The following is a 27,237-nucleotide window of genomic DNA, read 5'->3' on the forward strand; positions in this document are numbered from 1 at the left end:
ATGGCTGTCACGTGGTTTCTCGCTGCCTCTGGGCCATGGACAGCCATGGGCTCCCCTGAGGGTGGATGGTGCCAACCATGCTGTGGGAGAGGAGGGAGGTGCCCGCCACCGGGGGAGGAGGATGGGATGGGTTACGGTGCTGACTTTTATGGTCTGAGTTGACTTCAAAGTTTTCTTTCTTTCCTTCAGAAAGGAAGCTTAATGGTTTTTCATTTTATTTTATGCTTAGCAAATCTGCAATATTTTCTTTTGAAGGCTGTCCTTGTCTCCCCAGCAGGTTGCATGGCACCCTCTTGCAGACTTTGACAAGGACAATATCTCCAGAAGCAGCAAAGTGTTCCTGGGAGCAAGGGCGCCTTTTAGAAACCACTGCTTTAAAGCCAGATAGTTTGATCCCATCTCCATAACCCAAACACAATGCAGACCGTGCATTTAAATGTAAAGGAAGGCAGTGAGTTCCACCTAAGAGGTAGTGGGGACACACAGGAACACAGGGCTCATGTCCACAATGGATCATGGCTTCCTGCAAGTCCATTGGCAGAGTGATCACACAATAGGGAAGTGGGCAGGCCCCGCAGAAAAGGAAACCCAGCAGCCATTGCTGCCAAGTGGCCCTCCCCATAATTCAGAGGAAGGAAAACACCAACTGCAGACATAGGGGGAACACACAGGGACCCCGAGGCACCACAAGTATCAACTAAGAGACCTTGACGCACCATGAGTGTCACAATTCTGTCTCAGAATACCAGGTCTTGGTGAATCAGAGCTACAGCGACTCCCAGCCTGCAGGCAAACTGTACGAGTCAGTTCCCTCCACAAGACGCTGCTGGTCTGGTGAGGGCAGAAGAGGCCAATGTCAGGAGTTGGCACCGCTCCCTGGATGGCACACATCCCAACACACGTGCCAAGCACACCCACGTGTGCATCAGCTAGCTGTGCAGTACAGACCCAGAAACAATCCGTGTCTGCTTAGCTGACACATTCAAAAACAGAACAACACACACAGCAAGAGAATGGGTGACCAGAGTGCAAATCTCACCAGCCCCAAGTGGCGCACAGGAAGCCAGGCCCAGAACATGCACTTCAGGTGACCTTCACGAAATAAAGCAATTTTGTTAGAGGGAGGAAGAAAGTGCAGGGTAGCAGATGAGGGTGGCACCTCAGGGGCTCTCAACCAATGTGGAACCTGAGCCATGTGAGACGGGCAAGGCCAACAAGGTGGGGCCAGGCTTCTGTAGTGACACATGGTCCACAGCTGCCACCTGATGAGTCTCCACCTGACCAGAGCCTCACCTGACCAGAGCCTCACCTGACCAGACCCTCCACCTGACTGGAGCCTCACCTGACTGCTTTGCCAGTCCATCCCAGCACTGCTTGCAATGACCCTGCCCTGCCCTGCTAGGCTCTCCAGTGCCCACCTGATGTGACCATGCAGAGGGGAGCTGAACTTCGACAATTGTCTCTGAGCCACCCACCCACCAGCCTCAGCTCAGGGTCTGTGACCTCAGTCTGTGAGTGGGAACCCCCCGGAAGGCTGGGATTCAGAATCTACTCTGAGGAGAGGCCAGGTCTGCAGTCCCCTCCAAGAGTGAGCTCCCAGGGAGTCACCCCTTCAGTGCTGTGGATCTAGCCCCACAGACCACTGGGGCTCCTCGTGAAGGGGCTGTCTACCCCACTACAGCAGGTGGTCTGCCCTGGGTTCCCAGGGTGCCAGAGCCACCACCAGGCGGTGGATGGAATTGTTCACATTCTTTGTGGCTGTGGTGAAGAGAAAGACATTTTTGTGGGCATGAACAAAGTTGTTGACCTTACAGTGTAATATTTCTTAACAGCACTTGCCTCTAGGCAGGATGAAGACTGAGCCAGGGAGGGTGCTGGTAGGAAAAGTCTTGGGGAAGAACTGGACCCCTGCTCCTGGCACATGCGTTTCTGACTCTGGTCGGCACCTGGTGGGTAAAGTTACTCCCTGGGTGTTTTGGTGTTGGATGGCTTAGGGGTGAGGAGAGTAGGCAGGGCCTGTTTGGGTTGCTCTATGTTGTAGAGAACAGTAGATTAAGGCTGTGCCTATCCTTGAGTTACTCTTTTTCATAAAGCAGTAGTTTTGACCTAAGCTATTCCATTTTGAGTATTAGTGACAAAGTAGAATGACTCCACATCTTGTTTACAACAAGTAAACAAGCACCATCTACCAGCACACCATGAGACACAAACTGATAAATCATTTATTTGTGCCAATGAACAATCAAATGTGTGAATATATCAAATCATATCAGAAACCCCAGACACATGAGCTTATCAATCACACCAGATGTAACCTCCTCCCCTGGGACCATAAAAGAAGTAGCACTCCAAGATTGAGACGTAGCAGGCACACTGACCCATCACCTGGTCACCTCTCATAAGTCTTGGTCAGGAAAATTGCCAAAGTAAAGGACCTCTGTCTGCTTCTGTCCCCAGACTCCAGCTCAAGTGCATTTTCTCCTGGCTGTGACACACAGCTCACTTCAAGCGCACTCTGATGCCTGTCAACCAGACCTGCATTTGTCAATGTGCCTTCAACAGCTCTGAGCCTGCAGTTCACAGAACTTATCTGGTCCCCTGCCGAGACTTTTCCTTGTGTCTGTGTCACCCTCTGCCTGTGCCTCCAGCACAGCTCCCTGCAGAGCCCTGCAGCTTCTTTAATCCTTTCTTAGCATTCTGTAACCTCCATGTTGGTCCTGTGTGAAGTGAATGTGGGATCTAAGGGTTAATATTAGTAATTGAAGTTGGAATAAAAGAACCTGCTTGGCAATGGCTCGTGGCTCTCAAGTGGCAGCAGTAGTACTTGGCAAATTAATGCCAACAGAATTGATGTTGATTGTGGATTTATTCTTGCCGGATGAATTCTGACATTGTGGAAAGACACAAGCCTGCCCATCTATGTTTCTGACATGGCTTGCTCATGACAGGGATTTGGGGACCATGGCTCCAGTGAGCAGAGGCTCAGCACCCAGACCTGCAATTTCAGCTTTGCTGCTCTGCAGAGGCCCTATGGTTAGCTTTGGAGAGGTTGATGTGGATCCCCAGTGTGCCTGGGACATGGAGGACTGCTGAACACAAGAGCTCATCACCACAAAGTGAGAGCCAATAGGGAGGAACATGGAGGCCCTGCACAGGAAGGTCTGACACTCAAGACCTCCCTCTTGGTTGTTCAATTTGTTACACTGACCAAGGCATCCTTTGCTCCAGCCCTGGAGAAGGCTAACCTGCAGTGTCTACCACCACCACTCTGGTTACATCCACACCGAGGAAGGGTGTAATCCCAGAGCTGGGAGCCTGGCAGTGGACACTGCTCAACTTACCCTATGTGACTTGTACACTGACTTTCTATCATGACTCCGTTAAATAAGGATATCCAGTGCCACCCAATCCTCATACTGTAGTGAAAGTTACTGCATTTCCACGCGTGACTTTCATAACATGTGGGCCACCCACAAAGAGCCGGCCACATCTAGAGGTCACAGAAGCTAGCCTCTGACTGCAGCTGAAGCCACAGACCAGGTTGTGGCCTCCCTGTGTCCTCTGAAGGGCTCAAGATGATGGTGAGGTTTGCCTCCCTTTCCAGAAACCACAAGGAAGCTCTTTTTCACCCAAATGAAACCAGATTCTCTTTCAGCATCTGACTTGTGATCTCAATAGAGAAATGCAATCATTATTTGGATTCTATTTTATGTAAAATTCAAACCAGGTCTCTATTGTGAAAAATCTCAGATGATGGAACTATGTTGTGGGGAGCCCCCAGCTGGCACCCCCAGCCTGTCTTCAGCTTCCTATGGAGAACCCTAGCTGGTCTTCCTGGCTAGCACCCCAGACTGTCTCTGGCTTCCTTGAGGTCACCTGGAACTAGGATGTGAAGAACAGACACAGACAGTGAACAAGAACCTCGGCACTAAGAAGGGGGAACCTGGGGCCATCAGCCTGAGAACTGCAGTGAAGCTGTAGGAACTCCAGGGCTGTAGGATGGTCAGCTGAATTGGGTGTAGGACAGCAAGATAACAGCCCTGAGCCCTGTGTTGCTGCAGTGTCTAATAGTCCATTCAGCCAATGGACTTATTTTTGCTAACTTAGCTGATTCTAAAGATGTAGGAGAAGGAAGTCAAACAAGTCAGTAATACTGGGCTTTGAGTGCATGACCTAAAATTACAAGTTGACGAGGGCTGGTGACTGAGCTCCATTAATGACCTTCAGAACTCAACTTCCAAAGAACTATGAAGGACAAAAAAACAGGCCAGGGTCAATCTCCCGGAGATCATGGGAAAGGCAGGCTTTGCTAGCCCAAGGTCAGTTGGCACCAGACAGAGACTGAGCTCTCTGCTAGAAAACAGGCTTATGAGCTACATTTAACAAAATGATGATACAAAGTGACAGTCCACAGACCAGTGACCGTCTTGTCCCTTCAGGGACCGGTGGGCAGCTCCTGAGCTGTGTTCTCCACACACCAGGACTGCCACCATCCTGTGTGCTGTGACCTTCATGGGAAACCCGCTGTGCTCAGAGAACCAGGTGTGGGAGGCAGCTGGGAATGAAGTCTGCTGGACGCTGTGGCCTTGGCCAGCAGGGGGCACAGGAGCTGTGTCTTCATAGACCACGTCCTCCTCTGCCTGATTGTACAGGGCTGTGCTGGGAGGAAAGCACCCGCAGCCCCCACTGCCACACACACCATAGATTGGCAACAGGTAGGTCAACAGCAGGAAAGTGGACAGGTTTATTAAATGCACAGGCATTACAGGAAAGAAGTGAGATGACATTTAGGGGCAGACAGAGGTAGAGGGAATGGCTTGGGTCAAAGGTGAGGAAACCTGGTCTGCCAGTGCCTTCCCTTTCCTCTCTCTCCTCCAAGGACCCTCCTCCCAGCTGGAGACATGCAGAGGGCACTGGGTCCCCCTGGGTGCCTGTCCTTGGTTGATGTCCTTGGTGGGTGTGGGCCTCCTTGAGTCAGAGGTCTTCAACTTAAAAGTGCCAATGCACCAGGGCACATACCTGGGCACACATCTGCCCCTCACTAATTCCTTGCAGGGACTCTGCTCTGTCAATCAACTCCTGCTCTGATGATCTCTGAGAGCCTCACCTGTCACATCAGGTGTGTCTGCAAGAGGCAGGTGTGTGGGCGACTCTCAGCTTATGATAGCACCCCTGGGCCCTGAGTTGAAGGACCTGGGGACTATCCAGTACCATCCCACTCAGAGCAGAGTTGGTCACACAGAAGCACCTCCTCAGCAGACAGGGATGTTCTAGGCCACAGGGCTACAGGGGACAGTGGGGACAGAGGAAGAATGACAGCAGAGCCAGACACCACAGGTGGCAGTACCTCAGGTGCAGGGCCTCTGCCCAGGTGGGCACAGTCTGTGCTCCCAAGTTGAGAAGACAGCACCAACCAGAGCTCACAGGTCTCTACAGGAACAGCTTTGGTTACCTGACCAAATGTCAGGAGAACACAGCACCAAGGGGTGGGCCTGACCCTCTTGGGGACACACAAGTAAGAAGCCTGAAGGAACGATCTTCACGCAGGAGACCAGAGCTGTATTCTTCACAAAATAGCTACTGCTAACTGATTTCAAGGGCCCTGGGGACAAAGCTGGTTTTCAAGTGACAACTGAACAAGGAAGCCAGGGTCCAGCAAGGTTTGTGGATTTGGGGCCAGGAAACACAGGGATCATTTGTGCCAGGGCCTCTCTCAATGAGCTCTGCTTCCATCTCTTTCCTGGCCTGTGCTCGCTGGCCAAGAATGTGCTCAGGAGGAAGAGGAGAGGGGTACAAGCCTTCTAGAATGCTCTCTGGGGTCTCTCAGAGGTGGGCTGAAGAAACAGGATTTTTAGAAGTGACTTTTTTTCTTCATTTCTTTTGATAAATCAAAACCAAGTGGCTTTTCAATGTACCACCGCTGTCACGGTGCGTAGGGGGGTGGCTTCTCCCCTGGGAGGAAGTAGGCTGGCGCGCAGAGCGGAGGGGCATTGGGCAGCCGCCCTTGGCTGGAGGGAGGCCTCGCGTCCTCAGGCAGACAGAGGTCAGCAGAGGCTGAGGCCGGCAGGGCACCAGAGGGCTGCAATTAAACAGAGGTGTCCTCGGTCAGCAGGTGGGAGCCATGCACATGCTGTACAGAACACAGGCCTGCACCACCTCGGCATGACACCCGCCCAGACCCAGGCCCACCCCTCACTAGAGTCGAAGGGAGCCGCTTGCAGGCACAGCCAGGAGTCAGGGCCCAGAGCCCATTCCCCAGGACCTCACTGGAGCAAACAGCCTCCAAAGCCACTGGGAGACGCACAGGGAAGGGCGCCAAAGCTCCTCACAGACTTCTCGCTTCCTCACCTTCTCAGCTTTCAGTCAACCTGAAAGCCTTCACCACGCTCTGACAGAGGGGCACCCAGGAGCCAGGCTCTCAGGGCCCACCCACTCTTCAAATTGCAGGGAAAAAGCAAGACCGTCAACATGTTCAGCCCATCATGGTGGTTAATTCTGTCAGCTGACCAGAGGTGTGGTCAAACCCTACTTTAGGTTTCAGGAAAGGTATTTTTCAGATATGATTAAGATTTAAATCAGTACTGCTTGCCTGCCCTAATGTGGGTGGACCTGTCCAATCACTTGCAGGGTTTGAGACAAACTAAAACTTCCCCCGCCCCAGGAAAGGGGAGAGGAGGAGAGAAGTGAAAGAGAAGGAAGAGGAGAAGGGGAAGGGAATTCTGCCTGCAGACCTTCAGATTGGGGCCAAACCAGGTTTTCTCTGGTCTCCAGCCTGCTCTGTGCCACAGAGCAGATATGCCAACTCTAAGTCAAAAGGATCAGTAACCTAAAATTAATCTAAATAAATAAACTAATTAATTAAATGCCTATGAAGTAACACAGAATTCAGCTTCTAAGCTGACCTCCCCAGGTGTGTCGTGTGACATGCCTGCCAGCCAGAGCTACCCGAGCCTCCCTGGAGACCTCACAGCAGGAACCAGGAGCCAGGAGACCCTCACTCCTGAAAGTGACTTCCTCACAAGGTGTAGCTGCAGCTGAGGATGCTTAAGTGGTGGTCAGGTCAAGGTGGACAGTCAGGGCTCTTCTTTTCTCTGTTTCTCTCTCAAATCCATGATCTTTCTGACTGTGGTGGCCAGGTGAGTCTCCAGAGAACATTCAGTGAAGTCTGCTCTTCACTGAAAGTGAGCAGCCATGCAAACCTCAGAGGAAATGATCACAGACCACAGAGCAAACCACCATAAGCCATAGAATAAGCTACCACGAATCACAGAAGAAACCATCATGAACCACAGAGTAAACCCCAATAGAGAAACTTGGAGGAAAACACCCCAATAGAGACAGTTTCCCCAGGGGCTGGCCCTATCCACAGGGGACCTTCTCATGGGGGTGGACAAGAATCCCTTACAACAGGACTCAGGGCGACATCTGCCAGTGTGGTGTCTGGCCAGCTACCAGGGGGACTGGCAAGCAGCGGCCCCTTTAAGGTTTTCCTTCTGACTCACTGCTCAGAACAGCCCTGTTCCTGGCCGTCCATCATACAGAGTCATTTTGGGCTGCTAATGACTTCAAGACACTTAAAATAATTCCTTTCCATCATGCTGGTCAGCAGAAGCAGAGCATCTATCCTGCCGTTGTTCTTCTGAGGAAGCACATGGGGCCATATCCGATGAGCCTGTTCCTCTGAATTTGATTACCAGGTCTCTGCAGTTGCACAGTTATGGCCCACGTGCGCTGGTGAGGAAAGCCAACCACTGAAGGGCAGGCACCTAGGCCTCCCCTGGGAGGAAAGGGAGCGTCCACTGTCTGGGAAACACAGAGGCTCCCTAGGGCAGAGAGGCAGGAGCGCCATGAGGGAGACCCAGTGGGTTGTCCCCAGACCCCTTTAGGCTGTGTGCATGGTGGAGGACTGATCGCTCACCACCACCACCAGGGCAGGGACAAGCACCTCAGAAAGAATTGCACACTCTGCCTAGCAGAGACTCAGATGGGAGGTCAGAGTCCAAACTGTGGGGCCAGGCTGGTGCTTGACCCTCCATGGCCTCTGTCCTCCTCCAGACAGACAGGCACCAGGACCACAGCCCAAAGGTCCAGGCTCCAGGCAGAGGAAGGACCTGATGGACTCGCACAGTTCTCCCTCATCATTCCCCCATGGGGTGTCGGTGTTACAAAGGAAGATGCCCAGCCACAGGCTGTGAACTGGGTGCATGTTCTTTGTATCTGTAGGGTTCACCCCACTTCCTCAAGGATGTGGAACCAAAATGGTCACATGGTTCTCAGGTGCTGTCTGTTCCTAGCATAGTGTTGGGTCAGTCCTGGGCCCTGACAGACCCTCTCTGTCCTGGGTGGTCGGGGCTGGGCGCTCCCACCATCCCCAAACAGTGAGGTCTCACTTCCTGCCCACAGGTCTCTCTCCTGCCCTGAGAGACATCTGAAGACACATGACTTCACCACTGCCCATGGTGCAGAAACACATTCCAGCTTGGTGTGCGACACAGAGCTTTGCAGATTCAGAGCTCTGTGCATCTCGATGCTGCCGCTGCCGCCCACCAGCGCCTCCCCACCCAGAAAGGAAGCCTCTGTCTGTACCGGGGTTCTCAGCCTGCCACACAGGGGACACTGGGAAACATCTATAAACATTTGGTTGTCATGACTGACCCTGCAAGGGTGGACAGAGCCTAGGACACAGCCACAGGGTATGACAGACAGCCTTGAACGTCCACAGTGCCAAGGTCCAGTCAATAAAGTGCCACTGGACAACCTGGGTCTGTTTCACCCATGGCTGCCAGAGCTTCCTGGTATGTGAAGAAGCCAAAGCCAGACATGGAAATGGGAGGAGAGAGGACCCTGCGTGAACAAGGGCTCGCCCGCGCCATCCTCCCAAACAGTCCTCATGGTCAGCAGGACTGACGGGATGAACCCTGTGAAGTCACCATCTTTGCAGGTAAATGTAGACAGATGTTAGCAAGTGCCTGACCCCACTTTTCTCATGGGTGTCCACTACCCAGGCAGCTAGTAGCATCCTCAGTCTCCAAGGTCTGTAGGGCCAGTGACGGCTAGAAAAGCAGTGGCTGGCAGAACACCATCATGGACTGCCAGGGTCAAATATGGCAAGGAGCCCGCAACACAGCGGGACCCCTGGTTGTCTCCCAGCCCTCCACAACACTCCTGACCTTAGCACACCTACCTGAAGAGGGAGAGGGTAGGATGAGCAGGTTGGCACGGTTGCAGGCGGTGTGCAAAAGCCAGTGTAGGCCAGGATCTGCTGGGCAGGGTTGTAGAGGATCTGAGGTGGGGAGGACGGGCCATAGGCGAGCTGGGACAGAGGGACCTGTGGAGAAGGGAAGGGTCAGTGTGGTACCCTCAAATCCATGGGGGGCAGCATTTGGCCTATGGTCCCTGCCCTCTGGGGAGCCCCATCCCCAAGCCAGGGAGGGCAGGGTCGGCCCTCCCTATAGTGAGAATCCCAGCATCCTCTATGTGGGCTCTCCCTCCGTCTGGAGTTACCACCTGAAGCAGGGTGGAGCCTGGATAGGCAGCCTGCTACTGCCGATGGCCAGTGACCAAAATCCCTGGAATTGCAGGCTGGTGAGAAAGGAGTCTTCCTGGCCATGGTGGACTGTGTTCTGCTTACGTGTGCCTGGCACTGCCTTACGTAGCCTGGGCTCAGGCTGGGTGGGCTCTGGTGAGGGGCGCGGGATGAGGGGTCAGGGAACACTGCCTTGGCCTGCGCCTGCTGCTTCCTGACCACATCTCTATAAGTTTTACTGCAGAATGCACCAGCACCCATCTGCTTCAGAGCTCAGGGGACAGAAGGGCGATTCTGCTAGCCAGCCCCAGTGAGAAGTTGCCCCTTGAAAGGTCAGTGGGTTGAAGACTCGAGGACAGGCTCAGCCTAGGCCACGTCAGAGAGGAGCAGGTACACTGGAGGACTGCAGAGTTTCTCTATGGAACTCACTAAAATGGGGCCCACATCGGCACCAAGGCAGCCACTGACCCCGTGGTGACTCCAGCAGAGTTGAGCTTACTTCTCAGATGGGAATCAAGTGCTGCCTACTTTGGAGTGTGGGTGAGGACAAAGGTAGGCAGCTGTTGTAAGTATATATGGGGGGCCTGCTTCCAGGGCAAGCAACAGTAATCACCTGCTGCCATCTGACCTACAGGGGAGCCCTAACAAACACCATGTCCTCCTCCATCAAGGGAGCCACCAAGGTGAGGCACTGAGCCCCAGCCTGTGGCCGGGTGGCTAGACCATGCTGGAAGATGTCACTCACCATGTCCTTGAAGGCTCCCAGGACCGCAGCCGTGACGATACCCATGCACAGGCCCAAAACGTTCAGCACTGTGGAGACCCAGAGCAGCCTGTACAGATGGATGACGTCCTGACAGCTGCGTACACCCACAAACTCATAGTAGGCAGGTGACGGCTCCATGCTGCAGGAGAACAGGAGAACTCACCATCACCGCCAGAGTGTGGCTGTGGCAGGTACTGTGTGCTAGACTCACAGGTGACCGCCCTGACTGTTAAAGCCTGGGTCAGGGCATCAGATAATGTGCAGGAGCTGTTGTCAGGTGAGTATACTCCGCGTTAAGACCAAGGTCAGAAGACCACCCCAAGTGTGAGATCAATGGTCAGTGAAACCCTGGGTGTTAGACACACAGCCTCCCCACAAGTCCAATGCCCAAGCAGAAAACAGGAAGGCACCTTTCCTAATGTCCACAGAAGTATAGGATTGAACTCTGGGCCACAAAACATCTCCTCAGTGAGAAAAACCTCACCAAGCCATCTAGGTTCCAGTCCTGCCTAGAATTGGAAGTGGATCAGGACACCACCTAACCCTAAACCTAACCAACCTAGCCCTAGACCTAACCTGTAGTTCTAATGCTAGCCTTCACCCTAGTCCTAACCCTAATTCCAACACTAAGCCAAACTCTAAGGAACCCAAGCCCTAACCCAGACCCTTAGTCCTAACCATAAGCTTAGACCTAAACCTAGTTATAACCCTAACCCAAACACTAACCCTAAATTCATCAACTCGTACAGGCTCCAGTCTTGTCTAGAATAGGCAGTAGCTCATGACATCACAAAAGTCAAACCCAAAACTTAAACCTAGCCATCACCCAGACCCTTCCATAGCTCTAACTCTAGCTCTAGCTTTAACCCTAGCCATAACCCTAACCCTAACCCTAACCCTAACCCCTTACAAATTCAGGGAGCTGTGAGAAGTCACCGTTTGAATGTTGAACTTTCTTAAGGACCAAGAAGACATTGCCCAAACTGAACCCATGGCTGCCCTGCCCTTCACACCAGGGAAGTCAGCCATGCCCAAGGCCTCAGCCACTAAGGTAAGCCAACACTTTATGCTCTCATTTTCCACACGTACCATCAGGGGAGAGAAGTTGGGGTCCTGGGTTAGGTGTTTGGGGATCCCCGCCTGGAGAGGAGGCAGTACCAGGACATGCCAGCTGTCACCTTGGTGACTGTCCCAGGCATCACAGCCAGAGGCCAGGCCAGGTTTTCCCCACATATGCTGTGTGTGCTCATAGATGGTGACTGAACCTCTCTGAGTCCCCATTTCCTCCTCTGTGGAATGGCATCAGTGGTCTGAGGGTAACTGAGGAGGCTTGGGTTCAGGATTGGGGATGCCAGCAGCAATGGTATGAGGGAGATCAGGATCTCACCAAGGGCAGTTGCGGTGTGCACGTCTTGCCCTGCAGATGCCTGGTGTGTGCGTGCTCGTGTGCTCTGTGTGTGTGTGTGTGTGTGTGTGTGTGTGTGTGAATGGGTTTCTGGGGGGGCCTCACCTCCCACAGGTGTAGAGGTCACAGCAATAACACGTGTTGCTCCTCACCTTCAGCTGGCACCTGCCATTCAGGGAGTAGCAGGTAACCTGGGGGAAGAGAGACAGTCAGATGTGTGAGGGCCTGATGTCTTTCCTCCCAAGAGTGGGTAGTGCCTCAGGCCTGGACCCTCTTCTCCCCTTCCTCCTCAGAAGCAGGGGGTTTGTGGGGACTCCCCCTCACTCCCTGAGCCCACAACACCTCTTCTCTGGAACATCTAAAGCACTGATACCTCTTTGACGGTCTAAAAACCCCAGAGCAAGCTGAGGGAACGTCAGCTTGCCATTTGCCTCCAGATTCATGCCCTCTGGCATTGACATTGGTTTGAGAGGCTGTATTCCATTAAATAGACAAATCTCCACAGCTTGGGGTTGAACAGCCAGAGCCACAGGCACACCTGGGACAGTCCCATGTGTCGGCTGCTTGGTGCACCTGTTATTCCTGGCATCTCACCCAGGGAGAAAGAGTGAAATCCTGCTGCAGCTGTTCTTGGCCCAGGGAAAGCCCCCGGGGCTCTTAGACAGTGCACATGTATCACCCCAGTGTTCCACTGCAATAATTAAGTCAGAAAAATGCAAATTGGAGAGATCATGCAGAACTGGACAGATCAATTCCAACACTGGGAGCAAAGAAACAAGTCCACAGCTGTGATTACAGAGAAAACAGAGTACATTGAAAAGTCAAGGCTAGCTCAGGAACAAATGCAGAGCCGTAAATGTCTCCCACCCACTGGCAAAGACATGACAGGAAGGTCTGTCAGAATCAAAACAGTCACACTCTGACCAGGACAGAAAATGGGTGATCATGGAGTCAGCAGAGCTAATATCCAGCGAGTCAGAGGGCTCACCTCTGTCTGGTAGACATCGTACAGGTACCCCGACCCACTGGAGTAAAACTGGCATCTTCCCGTGCTCAGGGGCCTCAGCTCCTAGAAGAAATTAATGCAAATGAAATGTGTTGGTCACCCCAATGAGGAGTGGCCAGAGGCCATTTCAGACCCATCTGCCATGGGCTTGGACCAGGACAGAAACCAACACCAGTCAGAGCCTTCCAGGCAGAGCAGCTGGGCCCTGGATCCAGGAAGCAATCAACTGAAGGCCCAGGAAGGGGCACCCTCAGTTTTACCCATCATCTCCACCCATAAACACAGGGAGCCAAAGGAACACGACTGCTAGACCTGCTGAGGGGCATCCCCCAACCACACCCAAGACACCTGGGCTCCTGTCTTTCCCTAAAAGCAAAACAGGTTTTTTGTTTGCTTGTTTTTTTGTTTTAACTAGGAAGGTAACAAGTAGTATTTCAGACTAATTCACTCCTCTGTCCAAGCAGCCCACACAAGCATCCACCCAAACATCCATCTCTTCATCCAGTCATTTGATCACCTGTGCATCTATCCATCCATCCATCCATCATCATCCATCCGTCCATCCATTTATCATTCATCCATCATCCAAACATCTATCCACCAATACCCATCCATCTTCATCCATCCATCCACCCAATTATTATCCATCTCCATCCATCCACGCACACATTCATCCACCCACCCATCCGTTCATCTGCCCATCCATCCATATCCATCTATCTTTTACACCCTATTCCCACCAGTTGACTATTCACTCATCAGTGGTCCTATTCCACTATTTGCCTCCAACATTTCATGGAATGAACACAGTGCCAAACTACAAGGAAGCCAAGGTAAGCCAGTGTTCTAATAGACCAGTAAAGGGGGCAGACCAATGAACTGAGAGTGTTTACAACTGCTGTGGCAGAGGATAACAAGGGACACAGTAGTTGAAAACTGCCACGAAACCACGTAACCTGTAGAGGAGTTAAGGGCCCAATATCTGTTGTCTTCATGCTATTATCATATTTCCCAAAGCATTGCTATTTCTGACCTAATAAGAGTCTAAAACCACCAGTAACGCTGGTAGTGGGCAGGAACAGCCCTCATCATTCACTCCGGCAGCAGCTATGGCAGGCACTTACATGCTAGGACAGTCTGGGTTGATTCAGTAACAGGAAGACAGCTGAGTCTCGTCCCTGTGGTGTTTTATTCCTGGGAGGCAGACCCTCAGCTGCAGGTTGAGCACAAGGAGGAGCAGGAAGGGTGTGAGGGGGTGCAGAGATGGAGGAAGTAGAGGAAGGTCAAGGCCAGTGGCTGCAGTGCAGGGTTTTTCAAAGCTCCTGGGACACTGTTCAGGGATATTGGACTAACAGCTTTTGTCACCAACATGGCAAGACCCAGTCCTCATCCCCTAAGTGTTCCAGGGAAGTATGTCTGCACAGCGTGGTGTTGGGGTCTCAGCAACCATCCGCATGGTCAGTCTCTGCTCTCCATGGGAAGTCTGACCCATACCAGTGTCCTCATGAGGGTGAACCACTATAGGCTCTGTCGCCACTGGCCTGGTCACCCACCTGTGGTGCTTTGGTGGCCATAGGATGCCAGGGATCCAGGACCCAGAGTGACTGGGTGAGGCTGTGTGCCACCCATGCCTCTGCCAGGCCTCGGCCCCTCAGCCTGCACTGACCTGGTTCTCCTCCTTCCTTCACTTCCAGGGGCTCACAGCTGCTGTGTCTCACATCAGCTACCCTATCTCAGTGTCACTTCCTGAGAACCTAGCCAGAGACATGTGGACATGGTGGTGACAAACTCGGGAACAGGACTCAGCGCTCTCATGGCTCAGCCCCATGAGCATTTGCTGCCTCTTCAGGCGTGTGATTGCACCTTGGGACGTGGAAATACCCTTTTCAGACATCATTGGATGCCTGCTGAAAGGCATGCCCTTGGGGTCACCTGGAGTCACCCTTAGGCCTCCAGCCTGAGGTTAGTCCAGCCCAGGGCCAGCCATGAAACACCAACCCACAGTGTAAATCTGGACTCCCAGTGGCTCCTTCCCCGGGCAGAACTCCACCATCTGGCTTCATCTTGCCTGATCTTCAGGGTTCCCTCAGATGAAGTAATTTTTACTAGCTGGAATTAAATAAAACAGTAACCTATCTCCATCCAGGCTAAGTCGTGCAATTTGGTTTTTGAATCTGTAAAGAAGGTGGAAATTATTTCTGGGATGACCTTCACCTCTGGGGCAGAAGTGCCCTACTGAAAGGGACTTTCAGTACCCAAGTGAGAGGTCAGGAGGGACATCAGGCCTTTTATTTCTTATGGTTCCACGTAACTAATACCAAGATGACCAACGTTCACCCTTAGCAGGACTGCTGGTCCTGGTGCTTTCTCTGCCTCTGTGTCCATTCATGCCTTGTCTGTGGCTGCTTTTTCCACTAAAATGTTGGAGCTAAGCAGTTGTGACAGGGACCATGTGGTTCACAGCCTTCACAGAGAGAATTGTCTACCCTGGTCACACCCCAAGGTCACACACCCCCGATCAGGTGCCCCAGTCAGGTCCCCAGCTCCTCTGACATTGGCCAACCACTGACAGTGTCCCAAAGTTAACACTAAGTCAAAACTGGGCATTTCTCTGGCAAAGGGGAATTGCCCTGTTAGGAGCTGAAGGTCCAGCTGCGTGACCACTGCCTTGCTGTTTCTCACTTGTCCTGTAATGAGCCATGAGCCAGAAGATGTGCCTGAGCCCACAGGTGGGTGCAGAAGGCCTGACTGCCGGTGGCAGGAGAAGGACACACACACACACACACATGTGCACACACACATGCACACACAGAGGCACAGCATCCCCACCTGGCTGCCCATACCTTGTCATGCCATGCCACATGTCACATCTTACTGATTGGATAAGGTGTAGAGTGCAAGTCACACCACATCTTACCGTGTCCTGTGGAATAGACGACATCATCCAACTGTGCATCACGCACTGTGCATCACGCCTGTGTGGTCACATTCGTAACACACTATTCCATGTTACAACACATCACACGCACTGTGCCGTATTGTGTTGTGTCTGCACAGTGTACCATATCCCACGTCACACCACAGTGTGTTGATGTCATGTCCTACCGTCCGTCACACGCCACACTCCGCGCATTACATCCCACCACCGGTCACATCCCACTCTACTGCAGCATTTTACACGGCTTTGCACAATCGTGTCATGTTAGGGCACACATCACATCATAGCAGGTCATACGATGCTTTACACAGCATTAATACTGCTTGCTTGATTTCTTTGCAGACTGGGGTTTGAATTCAGGGCATACATGGAGCCACACCACCAGCCCTTTCTTCAGGATGGGTTTTTTTGAGATAGTGTCTTGCGAACTATTTCCCTGAGCTGGCTTTGAACCGTGAGCCTCCTGAGTAGCTAGGATAACAGGTGTGAGCTCCTGGCATAATATTTGTTTTTTTATTTGTTCTGGTCTCCCTGATTTTGTGGGAACTTTGACTCTAGCCCACCTGGCCCATAGCTGCTGCATAGACATGGGCACAGATGAGTGAGTGAGGTCAGGCCTGGCTCTGTACAGGGACAAAGCTCAGGTCAGTCACAGATTGAATATATACTCAACTTCCTTCCTGCTTGTCCCACTCAGTTATGTAAAAAGATTTTTCCTTCCTTCCTGCTTGTCCCACTCGGTTATGTAAAAAGATTTTTACATAACAAATCTTTTCACAGACTGTTTTGCATACTTGTAGCCCCACATTGAGTGAGAAAGTCCCCACAATCTTGAAATGGAGAATGCTGAACTAAAAACATTAGGAAGTCAGTCAGTGATTTGGGATGGATTTTGTGTTAAGTTTAGTGAGAGCCCAGGGCAGTGACCTGGACACACAGGAGCTCTGGGACCAAAGAGGAAGAATCAGGGGCAAGAACTAGACTTTGATGTAATGGTGTGTGTGTGTATCGTGTGTGTGTGTGATGTGTGTGTGTATGTGTGATGTGTGTGTATGTGGGTGTGTGGCATGTGTGTGTGATGTGTTTGTGTCTGGTGTGTGTGGTGTGTGTAGGGCAAGGGTGTCAGTTTGCAGGAATGAGACCCAGCACTGGCAGACGCAAGCAAGGAACCAGCTTGACGTCATGAGAACTGAGCTCTGCAAAGTGAAGTTTAGCTTTTTATGTAGATATTGAACCCCAGGAGAGAGACTACAGGCAGCCAAAGATGGTACTCACAATGTGTTGTGCTGCAAACACGCCATCCACAATGGCACAACAGAACGCAGCCACCACACCAAAGCTGATGAACACGATGGCCGCCACCAACTGCAAGCAGAAAGAAGAGGGTGTGGATTGTCAGCCTAACCAAAGATGTTTCGAAAGCAATCCAGAGTCCCAGCTTGATGTTAGGGTCCTCTGCACAGACTGCCATGCTCCACCTCCACCTCCCACCCAGTGATTCACAGCCCAGGACAGGCCCGCCCAACCAGACCCGTCCATTTGGGTGCACTTTGTGGTTCATCGTGGTGTCAGCATGCCTGGATTGAGAGACACCTGGGGATTAAGAAAGCACAGCTCTGGGTGTGTCCACTACAGCATTACCAGAGACTAGGTCACAAGGGCTCTGACCAAATCGATGGCTCAACTCACAGATGGATTCAAAATGTGAATAGACTATTAGGAGCTGGCGGAACTGTGGGAGATGGGGCCTGGCTGGAGAATGAGGGTCACTGCTGGCATGTTTTGGGGGATGTGTCTTGCCCTGGTCCCTTCCTGTTGCTGTTCCTTTCTGCTTCCTATCTATCATGATGCGAACTGCTCCTCCATGCCATCTCTGCCATGATGGGGAAACTGTTAGCAAAATGGATCTTTTCTCCCTTAAATTGTTGCCAGCAAGAAGAAAATGTAACCAACACAGTTCTGTTCCAGAGTCACCTTCCCTGTGGAAGTGAGCTTGGTCCCTTCACCCTCCACACAGTGCTGACACATGGCTCCTGACTGCAGTGTGTACACAACTAGAATGCCTACTCCCATTTACATGTGTGTGCACGTGTGTTGTTTGTGCACATGCATGTGTGTTATGTTTGTGCATGTGCATGTGTGTGCACGTGTGTTGTTTGTGCGTGCGTGTGTGTGTGTTGTGTGTTTGCTGCAAGCCTCTGAAAGTCCCTGGATCATTTTGTACCCTCATGCACCCTGTGCTTAGAGGCCTTGGAGCAGCAACAGGTCATCACAGACTAACCCCACTTACTGATGGGTGAGCACTCTACAGTTTCTGCCTTTATAAACTGCTACAAAACTCCAAATAGGTTCTTTATAAACACGCATATGCTGACATATGAGTTTTTCTGTAGGATCAATTTCTTAAACATACATCAATCCAATATTTTGATATAGGACATATTTAAGTTCTTTTCACTTTAAAATTTTGAGAGAGAATTCTACACTGTCCTATAAACATTCTTTGCTAGTTTTTATACCCATAAACTGCAGAATGCCCATTTCCTTATATTCTGAATCATGCTTGAAATTATTGATCTTTTTTAAGGTTTGACATACTGATAGGCAAAAATAGACTGTCTCATTAATTCAGCTTGCATTTCTTTGAAGATTAACAAGGTTGAAAGTATTTCTTACACTTCTTGGCCATTTCTTTAATGAAGAAGGTGCTGCTTCTTGTGCTCCCTCCCTTGCCGGAGTGAGGTTTTCTCTCTCGCTCCCTGGTTATTACTGAATCTAACTGGGTTTAACTGGGGGCAACTGGAGATTCAGAAAAGACACAGGATAGACAGACAGAAAGTGGAATCAGGTGTGTTGGGTGCTCAGGTGGAGATGCACAACCCTCATTGCTTCTTTTCTTTATCTTTATTCTTTAAGGCCTTACTCCTTGCAGTTCTTTAAAACCTTGCTTCTAAAACCTTCTTTAAAACCTTTCTTAAAACCTCTTTCCTTAGGCTCACACTGAGAGAGAGAGGAGGAAAGGAAGAGAGGGAGGGAGAGAGGGAGGAAGGAAGAAAGGAAGATAATTCTTATGTATCCTTCACTCAGATTGCCCCATACATTTGCACCTGCAAAACTACACACATAGCCCCTTTCCTTCCTTTGACTCCTTCTCCAGCAGGTAGGAATCTTGTCTACAAGGCGTAGGTTTGGTGCTCAGTCCTAGAACACACATAAAGTCACTGGAATTACCAACCACACTTTTGGGAAACACGCCTCATAGCTAGAGTGCATTGTTAGCGAGCAGTTCTGTCTTTATCTCAGAGAAGTCAGATGCTGCCCAGGCACTTAGACTGGTCCTTCCCCAGCCCTGCCTGTGGTGCCACTTGCTCCTTAGTGATGCAGCCAGGGCCACACCACCGCACCTGGTACCCTCTCCCTCCCCCTACTCCTCTCAGTTATTTGTTGGACATGGATCTAAAGGTCAGAACTACACCATAAGGAGGGTGTTCTCCAGAGGCCTCCTCCTGGCCCTACTACCCCAGCCCTCCTGTCCCATGGCCTTCATCCCAAATCCATGTCACCCCGGGCCCTTGGCCAAGCTGACTCCCAGCAGCATCTGGGGTATTGGTCACTCCCTTCCTCACAGCCCCCAGGAGAGCAAGTTAATTAATACATGAGCACTGGAAAGGCAGGAAGCCCCATGCAGGCCATATCAGTAAAAGCCCACTGGCAGCTCACAGAGGGTTGTGAACATGCTATTCCATTGCATTCCTACTGCGTTTCCAGACAACTACACACAGCCAGTCTCCCCCCAAACCTTCATCCTGTGGGAATTATGCACTGGGAAAAATTCCCAACTTGGCCAGAACCCAGAGTCAGCCTTTACCCTGCAGCATAGCACCTGGGAGGTCCCAGGTTCCAGGTCACACAGCTGGTATGTGGCTGGGCTTGGTGCAAATTGAGATGTGCTGGAGTAAAGACATCCAGAACCCCCAGGCCTTCCTGGTGACACCCTGACCGACACACAGCAGCAGATAAACAGTCTTCGGTGTGTACCAGTGCAAGAGACAGAGATAGAGAGAGAGACAAGCAGGCAGAGACATACAGAATCAGAGAGAGGCAGAACCACACAGGAAGAAACAGAGACAATGAAAAGAACACCTGGAGAAGAGGAAGAAGTTGGAGCCCCTTCCAGCAGGTGGTGTTTTTGACCTACAGTTCCAGGTGAGATAGAGCTGAGGAGGTAGGACAGATGCATAGGCACAGGCCCACTTCAAAATGGAGAGTGGATTCTTATTACACAATGGGAACCCAAGCAGCTGTGCAGACTCTTTGAGAGCCATTGCTATGAGAATTTGGTTTTCATGCCAACCATACAGACAGGACACAGAGTGTCACCTCTGGGACATTCAGATGCTGACAACCACCGAGGGGAGAAGGAGAGATAGGACAGGAGAAGATGACACATGGGGCAGGCTCTGAGCCGAAACAAGGCAAGGAGAACTTGCCAGAGGAGGAGCCTCTCACTGTCAGAAAAAGAGCCTGACAAGTGGTCCACAGGTGAGAGACGCAGGGAAGGGTCATCCCAGGAGTAGAATCCAGCCCATAATGGCCTTCCAAAGGCCGAGGTTGCCTGGTTTCCTGAGCCATGTTTCAGCCATTGTCCACCTTGTGTCCCAGCCCCAGTAGACTCCTGGGTGCTCCCCGGCATCTCCATTCCATGTCCTTGGGCTCTGAACACACTAAGGCCCTCCCCCCCAACCAGAGCTCTTTGAGACCAGAGGCCCTATGGCACTTTCCTTTTCCTGGTCCTAACGTGGTCTTTAGATGGTGAAGAAGAGGGTGGAAGATGAAGTCATAGGAGGGGACACTCAGGTAGCCTCAAGTGCCATTAGCCAAGATGGTCCTGGTGCCTCCAGTGAGGCTGTGGGTATGTGAATGGCCATTATACTCCCTGCCCTCTGCAACCTGGGACTCCACCTGCACAGCCTTCTCTGTGCAGCTAGCTTATTCTCAGGTGATTCACTGTGGATGCTGGCATGTGTCCTTGCCAATGACCTTCAGGTCCTCCCAGCCCTGGGAACCTAGGATCTCAGGAGACACTCCCATTTCTACCCAGGCTGAACCCTAGGGCTGACCCTCTGCATTCAGCCCCACCTGCTTGGAGCCCGGATGCCTGGGCCTGTCCCAGCTCGTAGGAGAAAGTTGAGGGCTCAAGTCCCTCACTAACAGGTGCAAGAAAGACAAGCAAGGTCCCTATACTCCCAACACTGAGACGAATAGAAAAAAAGGTGCCTAACCCACAGGCCTGATGCCCTGGTCCCTTGTAGGAAGCTTTTCTCAATCTGTAAGTTACTGTGGTCTTTCTCTGTCAGTGGAGTGTTCCAAGGAGGGGTACCTGAGCACATCTGCACATGTCTGTGCAAGCACATGTGTGTGCACATGTGGGCAGGGGATCTGGCAGTTAACCTGTTTTCCATCCTTGTCCCTGGGGGACAAGCTAGACTATAGACAGGGCTGTTAGTGAAATCAATGATTGGGGAGTGTGTTTGACTGAGGAGCAAAATAGCTCATTCAGGCAGAGAAGTACCAAAAGCTGGCTCCATCTGTGCCTTCAGCTCCCACTGGGACTAGATGGGCAGAGATAATGGTGAGGCCATTTGTAATGATTAGATTTCACCCTCAGAGTGGACAGATGAGATGATGTCCTGTCTGGAATTTGCTCCACCAGCCCATGAAGGGGAGGAGTGGTAAGAGGAAGAACAAGAGAAGCCCTGAGCTGACTGTGGTCACACTGAATGACAGGCATGGGTCCATTAGACTAAACTGTCTACTTTTACATATGCTTAAATTTTTCTGTAGTGCAATTTTAAAATTAAAACAAATCAAGAAGAAAGTGTCTGTATGTGCCTGAAGGTGTCTCCCTGACTGAAGCCGCCACAAATCAGTGTGCTTAGAGACATGAGTGATGACACCAGTTTCTCAGCACTCCAGGCCCTACACTAGGCTGGACATTCCCTCAGGCAGGTCTCAGCTGCTCCCACCAGTCTGCCCAGGGTGCTGGGCTTGGCTGAGGTCCAAACACACTTTGTCCCCCCAGGCCACGGCGTGAGCAGTGGACCCGGGTCTCATGTTAGGTTAAAATGTGTGCTTGGTACACAAAATTAGTCCAGGAGGACACTTCCCTGAGGACATGGGGGACTGTACAGGGATCACGCAGCCCTTCAGGGGACTGAGGACCCAGTGACCACCTCGCACCTGTCTGAAGCTGGACCTGCCACCCTGGTCAGTGCTACCACCTCTGGATCTTTATCTCCCGCTGCAAGGCCTGCATTTCTTTGAATAAAGCTGGACATGCAGACCAAGTCTCCAGACTGGACAGAAAGAGCCAAAGTGCTATATGCAGATGGCACAGTCTTGCAGACAGGTTCCCTAGGAACCCACTGAGAAATCACCAGAAACAAGGTCTACAGGGTCGCAGGACAGAAGGTGAACTTGCAGAAAGTAGTGGAAAGAAACACTGTAACAGCAAAACTAAGGAAACAATGCTCTTCACAATGACCTTGAAAGAACAAAATAAATAGGAATAACGTTAACAAGAGAAGCACAAAATGTACACTCTGAAAACACAGAAGCACTGGTGAAAGCAACTAAAAAGGCTTAGGCAAACATGGAGACTTCCCGTGTTCCTGGGTCAGGGCCCTCCGTGGTGCCACAAAGGGAACACTCAGCCTCTCGGCAAAGCAGTTCCAGGACCGTGCCCATCCCACCCCAGCTGGCTGCCTGCAGTTCACCAGTTGATTCTAAAACTGTGAAATTGCCAGGGATCCAGCTAGGGAAGGACAGACATACAGGCCAGTGGGATGGAAGTAACCCACATAAGTACAGTCAACTGACTTGACAAGAGCACCACGACGTTCAACAGAGAAAGAACAGACTTCCCACAGACGACACTCAGACAACTGGAAAAACACAAGGGAGTGATGTGGACCCCACCTCACACCATATATAAAAATCAGCCTGGATCAGAGGCCTAAATGGAAGTGTTAAAGCTTCATCAGAATTAAAAACTACCGTTCCTCAATGACACCTCCAGGAAAGTGAAAAGACAACACACAGAACAGGTGTCTATTAAGGGGCTCAGTAATAAAAGACAAGCAAAGCCCAAAGATGCATCAAATGACCAATAGAGAAATGCAGGGAAAGAACCACAATGAGTTATCACTTCACACCCCCTCAGGTGGCTAGAATAAAAAAGCCAGGCAAGAACAAGTGCTGGTAAGGATGTGGAGGGATTGGAAACCTTGTACCTGCCCGTGCAGGATGCAGGTCCACAAACAATTAAACATAAATTTACCACATGACCTAGCAATCCTCATCCTAGGTACAACTCCAGGAGAAATGAAAGCATGTGTTCCCAGAGAAACTTGCACACAAATATTCTCAGCAGTACATTCACAGTAGCCAAAAGGTGAAGACATTTGTAATGTCCACCACTGGTGAGTGGATAAAAAGGTGGTCCATCCACATGGTGGAATATTATTCAGCCTTAAAGGAGAAGGGAATTTTGACACACGCTACAACATGAATGAGCCCTGAGGACGCTATGTTCAATGAAAGAAGCCAGACACAAAAGACCAATATTACATGCTGCTCCCCTCGTGTGAAAGTCCAGCATAGAAACCTACAGAGGCAGGAGGCAGACAGGTGGGTGGGTCGGGGAAAGCTGGAGGAGATGGGCTCTTGTTGGATTGACGGCATGTTCTAAAGTTGGTGGTGATGTCTGCACGTATGTGTGGAAACCCTACAAGCTACTGAGCCAAACACTTCAAGCGGTAAAATGTATGGATGTTGAATGAATCTTATCAACACTGTTTTGTTTTGTTTTTTAAAAAAAAGAAAAGAAAAGAAAAGAAAAACAGAAAGGAACGAAATCAGCCTTCAGGTCATGCAGGTCCACACCAGAAAGTGAGGTAGGTGGTGCCAGCCCTGCGCTCTGCCCACCCCAGGCTCACGTACCACTTCGGCTTCTCTGGGGAAACTGTGAAGAAGCACTCGTGCAGCCTTCGATCTGCAGACCACAATGCCAAGCACAGCCAGACCTCCTGACTCTGGGTGCAGAGAGAACAGCTATGTCCCAGGGAACCACCATGCAAGCACGTGACTCCCAAAGGCGACCTCTGGCCCTCAGCAGTCACATCCTGACTTCCTGTTTCCAGAACTGTGCCCACCTTGGCCAGCCACGGCCCTGTCCTCGGGACCCACTACTGTGAGGTGTGGAGAGGCAGATCCTTCTCCATCATCTTGCAACACTGAGAACACAGCTCAGCCTGCAGGGCACCGTTGTCAACGTTCAGGACAAAGCTCTCTGCAAAACCAGAATCCCAGCCCCATGCCCACAAGAGGCCTACTTGTCGAAGGCTGGGTTCCATGCAGACTCCCTGCTACATTGCTGTGAGTCACAAGGTAGGCACTGGGGCTCTTGGCCCCGGGGACAGGGAGCGCCAGGGTTGGGCAGGTAATGGTCCATTATGCTCCTCACACCCTGGTAAAAATGCAGGAAGGTTACTTTCCAACTTGGTGACATGTGAGATGACAGCCAGTGTGGGTAAGAGCTGAACCCGCCAGCAAGGTCTAAGGCAAGGGCTTGGAAATGTAGACATGGCTGACACAGCCCTCTGAGCAGGCTCCCGAAACTCAGCTCTGCCTGTCCCAGGAAATAGGGAAACTTGACCACTGATTTTGATGACAGTGCATCAACAAACAGATTCCACATCACACTGAGCAGTGCTGCCATCCCCGGCCCACGCAATGGACCGCACTTCTGGATGTCCACTGTGTACTTCTACAGACCCAACCCTGGGCCTCTGCTCTCTTCCGTTTTTACTTCCTTTTCCACAGTCTGGACGAGCCTGACATTCACCTAGCATTCTGACGAATGCTCACTTAGACTAAAGTGAGAATGGCACCCACTAGACCCCAAGTACAGGGTTGGGCAGTAAGGGCCTGTGGGTTGTGGGATGCATGGGGGGGGACCTTCCTCGGGAGCCCAGCTGTGGCTGTAGCATCTTCTGTCAAGGCGCCAACATTCTGCCCTCCACAGTGGAAGAAGTGTGTTCTCTCACCATTTGTCTTCGGTTCTCCACCAGGTTGACGCCAACGATTCCTAAGAAAGATCCAAAGCCCAGCTGAGCCCGGAGTGGAAGCAAGAAAGACAATGTGGTTAGCATCAGACTACACAGACAGCCTCTGATGCCGCCCTGAAAATGCTTTGTGCTGGGTAGCCACTCCCACCTCAGAAGCACCTCCCGCCATGCCAAGCCTGCCACAGAGAGCGAGCCTATCACGTGAGCTCACCGTGAGGAGCCCACCACACCACAGAGATGTGATGCTGTTCAGGAACCTCACACCCTCACAGCTGGTGGCTCAGAAGATGCTGAACACAACTGTCCTGGCTCTGCAGAGGCCAGTCAGCTCTTGGTGACAGGAGAGGATGTTGTGTCCCCAGGACATCTCCATGGGGACCCAGAGCCCATCACAGGCACCTTTCAAGCCATCTTCTCCCAGCCAGCCTGAGAACATCGGGAGCAACTTCACAGAGGGATGTTAGGAAGCTAAGCCCACCGTGTCCAACAGGACAGCTACTGACCAGGACAGCTGAAGGCTCTGGGCTCAGGGCAGCAAAGACACAGGCCACCTCGGCTTGAGGGGGAGTAAGGTAGGAGGCTCCAGGCCTGAGAGAGGACAGGCCCAGGGCAGAGGCACAGAACATGCAATGTGAGCCTCCTAGTCTCCCCTTGCTCCCAGGAAAGCCCAAGAAGAAAATGGTGGCAGATATCTCGAAAAGCAAGCCATAGCTATCCTGGTCTTAACACAAAGGCTCAGAGTCTGTGCACCAGGACATGAGCAATGCCCCTGAAAACCGCTTTGAGCTACCGGGCAATGCCTCTGGCAGGTGCAGGGCAGCCAGCTGGGCCAGCTCTGGCCTGGGTAAGAGCCTGGCTCCCAAACACAGGTCCCCGCCCATCACTCCGAGGAGTGGTGGGGCCCACGTGGACAGCTGGCAGCACTCTAACTTAATGCACTGGAAATCTGCCCCATCTGTGACCACAGTCGTGCCTGTGTCTGTCATCACATCTGTGGTGACATACCAGTACACAAGTGACTTCCCCATGATCTGGGAATTCTCAAGGGATAAAGAAGATGAACAGCCCTTTGTGAGACCACAGTTCAAAAGTATCAAAATCCATCAGCAGGTATTAAAGATATTAAAATATGCCTAAGTTTCACTAAATTCAAATTTGAATTTGAGAAAATATTGTTTTCCAAAATGTGGTGGCATTTTCACATTCTGAGATCGGCTCCATCCTTCCAGTCTCTGGGTTGAACCCAGGATCTCACAGACATGACTTTCAGCCATATTTTCCTTCAGTTGTCACCTCCAGATTGCCTTCAGGATGGTCTGGACTAAACTCATCTCATTCTGGTTGGTTTCATGTCAGTCCATTACCCAGGAAACAGATCTCTTACAGAGCAGGGCTGGGTAAAACCCAATTATGTCTGGAACATAATTATGTCTGAGAACAAAGGAAAAATTCCCACACCAGGTTGCTCTTGATATTTTGCAAATTTGGGATGGGGCGTCATCACAATCACCATCCTCCCTGAATTCAGAGGTTCTGTCCTACCTGGGAAACAGGACAGGAAAGCCCTGTGTGAGGCCAGGTCCTCAACTTGACCAAAAAGACTTTTCTGCACAGACACTGTTTGTCCATGTTTATGCTGAGTTGCACACAGGAAGATAATGTATGCTTATAAAGTATGGAGAAATGTGTAAGTAATATAAAGATGAAAGAAACAATTTTGTAAAATATGTCTACAACTCCATCCTTGCTGAAGTTGTTGGCAGTAATAGTAACAAATTGTCCTTGTACTTTTACTGAAAGTGACATGATTAAAAAGGCTTCATTTTAAAGAAATCTTGATTTTGGCTGAGTGAGGCCACAGCCCAGGGCACATCTGCTGCTCCAAGGTTGTTCCAAGAGGACGCAGTGCAGAACTCAGACTCCTGGGGCAGATGAACCTTGTCACTAACCAAGTTTAGCAGAACTAAACTGGTCCAAAATCCCCCTGATCATTTTGAGTCTGGGTCGAATTCAGCTCACCACATAGTGTCTCTTGGCATCTGACGTGAGGTGTGAGTGGGTGACATCAGCTCCACCATGTTCCCCTTGTTCCCAAATGGTGACATTATTAATAACATCATCAATCTGTGGCCTCTGCACAGGACTCTTAAAGCCACCCATCAGTCTTCCAAGGTTGCTTAGGTCAGTGCTGGTTGCTCAGGTTAAAATCCAGAGGCAGCACCACCTCCAGGGCTCTGGGATGAATCCATTCCCCACTTCTTTTGGCCATGTCCCTTCTCACCTTTGCCATGGCATATCACATGGCCCTGAGCCCTCTCTTTCCCTACTTGTAGGGACTCTGAGATGACATTGAGACACCTCCATATTGCCTGCTGACCCCACCCTATTTTAGGGTTCGCTGACCACAACACTTAACTCCCCTTTGTCTCACAGCTGACCACAATCTCAGGTTCTGGGGATCAGGACAT

At 51.2% G+C, this 27,237-nt stretch overlaps 1 protein-coding gene across 1 annotated transcript in view; it reads right to left on the minus strand.

Annotated features, from left to right (window-relative positions):
• Positions 1–2,237: 2,237 nt before the first annotated feature.
• Tmem255b (transmembrane protein 255B) overlaps positions 2,238–27,237 on the minus strand; it is a 32,370-nt gene continuing 7,370 nt past the window's right edge. The window contains exons 3-9 of the mRNA XM_020164480.2: positions 24,749–24,811; positions 16,917–17,006; positions 12,686–12,766; positions 11,803–11,888; positions 10,272–10,431; positions 9,185–9,328; positions 2,238–6,079 (exon numbers count right to left, since the gene is read on the minus strand). Coding sequence (XP_020020069.1) covers positions 5,924–6,079; positions 9,185–9,328; positions 10,272–10,431; positions 11,803–11,888; positions 12,686–12,766; positions 16,917–17,006; positions 24,749–24,811 — 780 coding nt within the window. The 3' untranslated portion in view covers positions 2,238–5,923. The remainder of the gene's footprint in view (positions 6,080–9,184; positions 9,329–10,271; positions 10,432–11,802; positions 11,889–12,685; positions 12,767–16,916; positions 17,007–24,748; positions 24,812–27,237) is intronic.

Source organism: Castor canadensis, chromosome 10 (genome assembly GCF_047511655.1).
Source record: "Castor canadensis chromosome 10, mCasCan1.hap1v2, whole genome shotgun sequence".
Lineage (NCBI taxonomy): Eukaryota > Metazoa > Chordata > Mammalia > Rodentia > Castoridae > Castor > Castor canadensis.